A 6,000-nucleotide genomic window follows, 5' to 3' on the forward strand; every position below is an offset into this window, starting at 1 on the left:
ATCCAAACATGCTCTAAAAGAGCAATCGAGGCAAACGGGCGTTAGTACAAGTGTTTAAACTGTTCTCCTAATTAAGGTGATTAGTCAAAGAAGTATATATCAAATAACAGGGTTGTGGTGTCATCGACTGGATTGCTTCATCTTTAACTATATGTTTCGAGTTCGAGTCTATGATATGAAAACAAATCATATTAAAAATATCATCCCTAAATAATTTCTATAATATGCAATTTAATTTTAGTTAAAACTTTAATATAGATTACAAACTTCACTATGAGATAAAGAAAAGTATACATTACACATATGGGATGACATAATTTGTTGAAGAAGTTTGGTGGTCAATGAATTTCCATGTATAAATAAATATAAATAATAGGAAGAGTAAAATTTTAAAACACGTACATGTCATTACCTAGTAAGATAGGAGAAAATATATGTGCATGATGGGGCACGTCAAAGAATCATAGTTTGCAATCTTAATTAATTAATGATAAGGACTTTGGGACAAAAATAATTGATATATTATAACCTAATATTGGATAATTCACCTCACATGTTTGCCCAACTATTTTGGTACATACGTTGACAAAAGAATGTCAAAACTATATATAACACAACTTTGCTGCCATATAAGAATAGTTTTGTGCGTCCCAAGTCAAAGTCCTTCCCCAACTACAAAAATTACTTGTCGTTTAATCATAGATTTTAAAGTTAAAATTTGTAATTAGAAAATTTAAGTTAAAAAAAGTTATATTAGAATATGTATTTTGTTTAGAAAAAATATTAAGTTTCAAAAGTAAAAGTCTCAAAAACTCAAAATCTAGATTGAGCTGTTTCGGAAACGTAAAATATTTAATTAAATAGACAGTAGTATTCAAATATAAATCTGATTAAAAAAAATCAATAATCAAATGCTAACTTATTTAATGTGTACTATGTATGTATAATTTGATTGTTACGGATCAGTTTTTGCCATTACCATTTAAGTTAGAGAAACGGGTTGAAAAATATTTTAAATTTGGTCAAAATTGTTATTATGATTCTAAATTTTATGGAGGATTTTTTACCCGTTTATATTATTTAATAATAGTGTATTTTAAATGTATATATATGCCGATCACATGGACGCATTAGTATTTATAATTATGCAATATATTTTATGTTCATGTGGGTGTGTGTGTGTGTGTATATATATATATATATATATATATAGGGGTGTGTATCGATTCGATTCGGTTTTATGTATTATCTGTTTAGTTTTTGGTTTTGAAATATGCTAACCCAATAATAAATCAATAAGATATTTTTTATCGATTTTTGGTTTATCAATTTTTTATTACAATTCAGTTTTCGATTTACCCAATAAGAAAATGTCTGTAAAATATTATATGTCTTCTCATTCCTCTAAATGCTTTGATAATGTAAAACAAGAAAGATAATGTGTAAATTGCATCAATATGAGAAAATATAATACGAAGGTTATAATTACATGTTATCATCAAAACATAGTATGAAATTTTTTATGTTAATCAAATATAGATCTTTACATACTTGCAAATGATACAATGTACTACAATTACAATATAAAACTAAAATAAAATATCTACAATTGTGAACCCCTTATTTTAATCTTTAAGTTTTGAGTAAAAACTAGTAAAGCGGTCTAGTGTGAAATTGGTAGAGTACTAATAATTTGATATAGTTATAGTGTCTAATTATATAATTAATCATTTATATTTAATAATTAGGAAGGGTAAAATAATAAATTATTATCGGTTAACCAAATACCGAATAGTAAAATCGATACCGAACCAATAACCTGATATATTTTTTTATAAACTCATTAAAAATCCAAGAACTCAATAACATTTTTTTCGATTTTGCACATCCCGACATATAGTCCTTTAAAATATAGTGTTAAATAATGCAGAGAGATAAAAGGTCTTTTTTAAAGTTTGATATCGCAAGAATAATTTCAATTAAAACTAAAATATATTTTAGATCCGTTTTTCTAATTTAATTATGTAAATATATTTTAGAGGCTAATTGAATATGATGGAAATGAAAGAAATATTACGTGGTAATGCTACTTTGTATCCACTTCCACTAATTTTGAAATTATAGATCTTTCTCTGCCCACAACTAAAACGGTCAACCCCCCCAAAAAATCGTTGTTAATTTGGGTAAATATGCAGAAAAGGTCCATTTCGTTTGGTGTTCCACGCTAACAAGAGAACAATTTTAATTGTTTTGTTTCTTTATGGCCACGTTGGCTCCTTGTTAGGGGTACGAGAAAGAGGGTCGATGGAAAAATTAAAGTAGAAAAAATTATAGAACCAACATTTTACAGCTAAATGGGGGCCATACTGTTATTACTCTCACCATTTATAGCCTGGGTCTTGATCCCTTTTGGTCTCGTACCCCAAAAATTGGATAATGACTCCACCCCTCTATCTTTTCTACTTATTTTAACATATAGTTCGTTGATACAAGGGTGGACTATGCGTAATTTGCTTGGATTATTGGTTAACTAACCACGAATTGATCCTTACATATGAAACTTTGACCATATCTTTACTAATGGTGTATAATTATTAAGTAAGAATTTAAAAGATCCAATACCAATTGAACAAGTAAAGTTCCAACCAAGTTGAAATATTAATGAGAACACTAGTTTTTTTATATGATTTTATTTAAAACCCCAACCAACTCATCACTAGCTATTCAATCCCAATAATCACTCCAACAATAGTGCTATTTTGACTTGTGATTTTTTGAAATCCTAGTAAAGAATAGAATCATTACCATTCATGGACATGCTTTAACCTAGATTAAAAATTGAAAGAAAAAAAAAAGAAGTAAAAAATGGGTTAAATTGTTTCTACTATCTACACTCTAATTTTTTTGGTTTTGCTAAAATCCACTCAGGAAAATAATGGATATTGGAGTGGAAATAGCAAATCTTTGATGTGTGTTTTTTTCTCTCCACCTTTTTAGTGTATATCAAGAGAGTATATACTAAATGACAATTTTGCCCCTGTAATGCAAACGAATATACAAATTCATACCCCTGAGAGCCATCGAAACAATTCGCTAATCTCCTCCCCAACCCGGCCAGCTTCCAAATCGTCAATGGGAACGACGGTGTCGCTCCGCCGGCTACTTCCGCTGAAAAACCTTCCAGAGCTCCGAAATGATACAGAGCGAGATGAGAGAGAAAGTGAAGCGATTCTATCAACATAGTCCCTAAGCCAACTCCGTCCACCACCGGAAACATCCGAAACTATGCTTTCTCCAGGAGGTGCCGGTATTGCTACTCCGATCGATTCCTTGTCGGTGCATTCAGAAGCACCTCTTTGGTGAATAGAGCCAACGGAAAGTTCGTAACCGTCATCCACAATATACTCAAACGAGCCAATAGAGTACGATCTCTGACCATCGCCACCGAGTGAATCGGAACCGCCACGTCGACGACTTACACTACCGAACTCAATCCGAAAACTACCACTATTCCGTAGCTCATTATTCCCTGGGCGAGCGTCGTTGTTTTCTGCCGCTAACACTTTACTGAGCACATCTGCGTCCGTAGGATACACAGTAGACCTGCAGAGAGGACAAGTTTGGTTTGTTACAAGCCACGCGTCTATACAACCGCTGTGAAACGCGTGTAAACACAGGGGAAGCAGACGTAACTGATCCTCCGGCTCAAACTTCGATAAACAAACAGCACAATCCACGCCAGTTAAATTTCCAGTAACCGAACGAAAACTAAAAAGCGGTAACGATTCAAGTAATTTCTCATCTTCCGAACTCCTTTGATTCTCCAAACGATTTCCGGTAACCGCCGCCGCAGCAGTAGCAGAAGAAGAAGAATGCGATACAACATCATCGGCGGTGGCGTATGTACGGAAGGATCGGTGGAACCTTCGGGAGAGAAGTCGAAGGATGAGGTATATTGAAGCAGAAACTATAATAGCGGAGGCAATCACAATAACGACTATAACGAAGGACGACGAAGTGGCAGAAGATGATGAGGAGGAGGAAGGTGAAGGAGTTTGATCGTTGATAAGGGCAGTGTTATCAATGGCGGTGTTGGGAACATCTCCGCCGTTGACGGTGGCGGTGAAAGGCATTGGGAGTGGGGGAGACTGAGGAAAGAAGGCGGACATTTTTATTTTTTGTGTTAGGAAAATGGAGGTGGTAATAAATAAGGTGATGAGAAAGAGAGAGGGGATATTTAAGAGGAAACCGATAAAAGTAGAGAAGGCATGTTGTGTCTTGTGTTTCTGAAATGGACGTTTTAATGTAATTTTGGTTCGAGGTTGGGACTTAGATCTAACATTTTTATTTTTTAAGCACCATAATATTAAATAAAATGATGAATTTCGTGACATATTTTGAATAGTAAGATTTAAATAAAAATATATTTACATCATATATTTTTTAAATTGTAATTTATTATGATTTACTTTTTTCTTTTTAAATATACATATTTTATTTCAGAAAAATTAAAGATTTCATGAGCAAATTATTGTTAAATAAATGAAAAAAAAGATAAATATACTTTTGAATTATCGTAATTAGTATGTATATATACCCTCCGTCATACTTTTGAAACATTGGTATCTCTGTCGTTCAAAAACTAGAGCATAAACCCTTTATACCAACGAACATACACGTGTCATAATATTATTCACTGATCCGATATTTTTTGATAATAAATTGACGAATAATATTGTGTAATGCGTCCTTATTTAGTCTTGTGTTAGAGTGAAGGATAAATATGCTTTAATTTTTAAATGGCAGTGGCATCAATGTCCCAAAAATATGACGAATAGTATCTGCATATCATTTACAATAATTTTGGGGGTATATTTGTCATTTTATCAATTTAATTTGTTTGACTTTTGTAAAATGAAAAAGTATCACACTATTGAGACAGAGAAAGTATATTATTTTTGATAATACAACAAATTTAATATTTTTGATATATATGGAAAAATAATAATAGTTAACAATAAAGATAAATTACAAATTAAGTGAATTTTACTTTTTTGATTTATGAATTAAGTGGAAAATTATTTTTTTGATTTTCTAAACTAGCCAAGTAAAAATAAACATTTTCTTTTAATAAATAGCAGACGAATGAACTACTCCATCAATTTCATATTACTTGGGCTCACATTAAATTTTGATACCTTGCGAGAAAAATTTTAATATGTAAACATAGTTGATATATGTATAAATTATTTTTAATTAGTTGACCATAGAGGAACTTGATATAATAAATAAGTTTGCAAAGATTCATAATAAAACATGTTTTATCTCAGGTAAAATTTTATATAAAGACGAATTTAAATTAATCGAAGTCAAAGAAGGATAGTGGAAAGATGGAATGGATAGGAATGTACGGAAATTCCGATTTTAGTTTGTTGAAAAGAAATAGGAGTGGAGTTGAGTAGGTAAGCGAATTAAATAGGGTGCCCACATATAATAAAACAGACGTGGAGTAGGCCTGCGTCTTTAGCCTTATGAGCCTTTTGCTACGTTTCGTTCTCTTCTAAATAAGTTGCTTTTTTTTTTTTTTTGCTAATTTTACTCATATGATAACACATTAGTATTATAGTTCAACTAATTCTCTTTTTCCTTTTTCTTTTTTTTTTTTTGGTTTGACGTATAGTTGAACAGTTATTAGAAAGTAGGAGTAGTACATGCATAGTGTTTACATTTAAATATTGGTACAACTTAATTTGTTTGCGTGGCTTAAGAACACGCAAATTAATATGATATAATGAAACATGATGAAAATAATGAAAGAAAATAACTATTAAAAACTTTTAATAAAATATATATCTTTGTTGTATTAATAATAAATATCTATTCGAATGAAGAAGTTTTAAATTTAAACCTAGAAATAATTTTAATTTTGACGGAGGAATTTCGTCGTTAGATGAGTGCTAAATATTTGGCAGCCAATTTAGGTGGTTGTAGAATGGAGTA

General features: G+C 31.1%; 1 protein-coding gene across 1 annotated transcript; it reads right to left on the bottom strand.

Annotated features, from left to right (window-relative positions):
• Window positions 1-3,062: 3,062 nt before the first annotated feature.
• LOC101245506 (E3 ubiquitin-protein ligase ATL4) lies at window positions 3,063-4,169 on the bottom strand. The gene has a single exon (XM_004231087.5). The coding sequence runs from the start codon at window positions 4,167-4,169 to the stop codon at window positions 3,063-3,065; it is 1,107 nt and encodes a 368-aa protein (XP_004231135.3).
• Window positions 4,170-6,000: the final 1,831 nt, after the last annotated feature.

This window comes from Solanum lycopersicum, chromosome 1 (assembly GCF_036512215.1).
Source record: "Solanum lycopersicum chromosome 1, SLM_r2.1".
NCBI lineage: Eukaryota > Viridiplantae > Streptophyta > Magnoliopsida > Solanales > Solanaceae > Solanum > Solanum lycopersicum.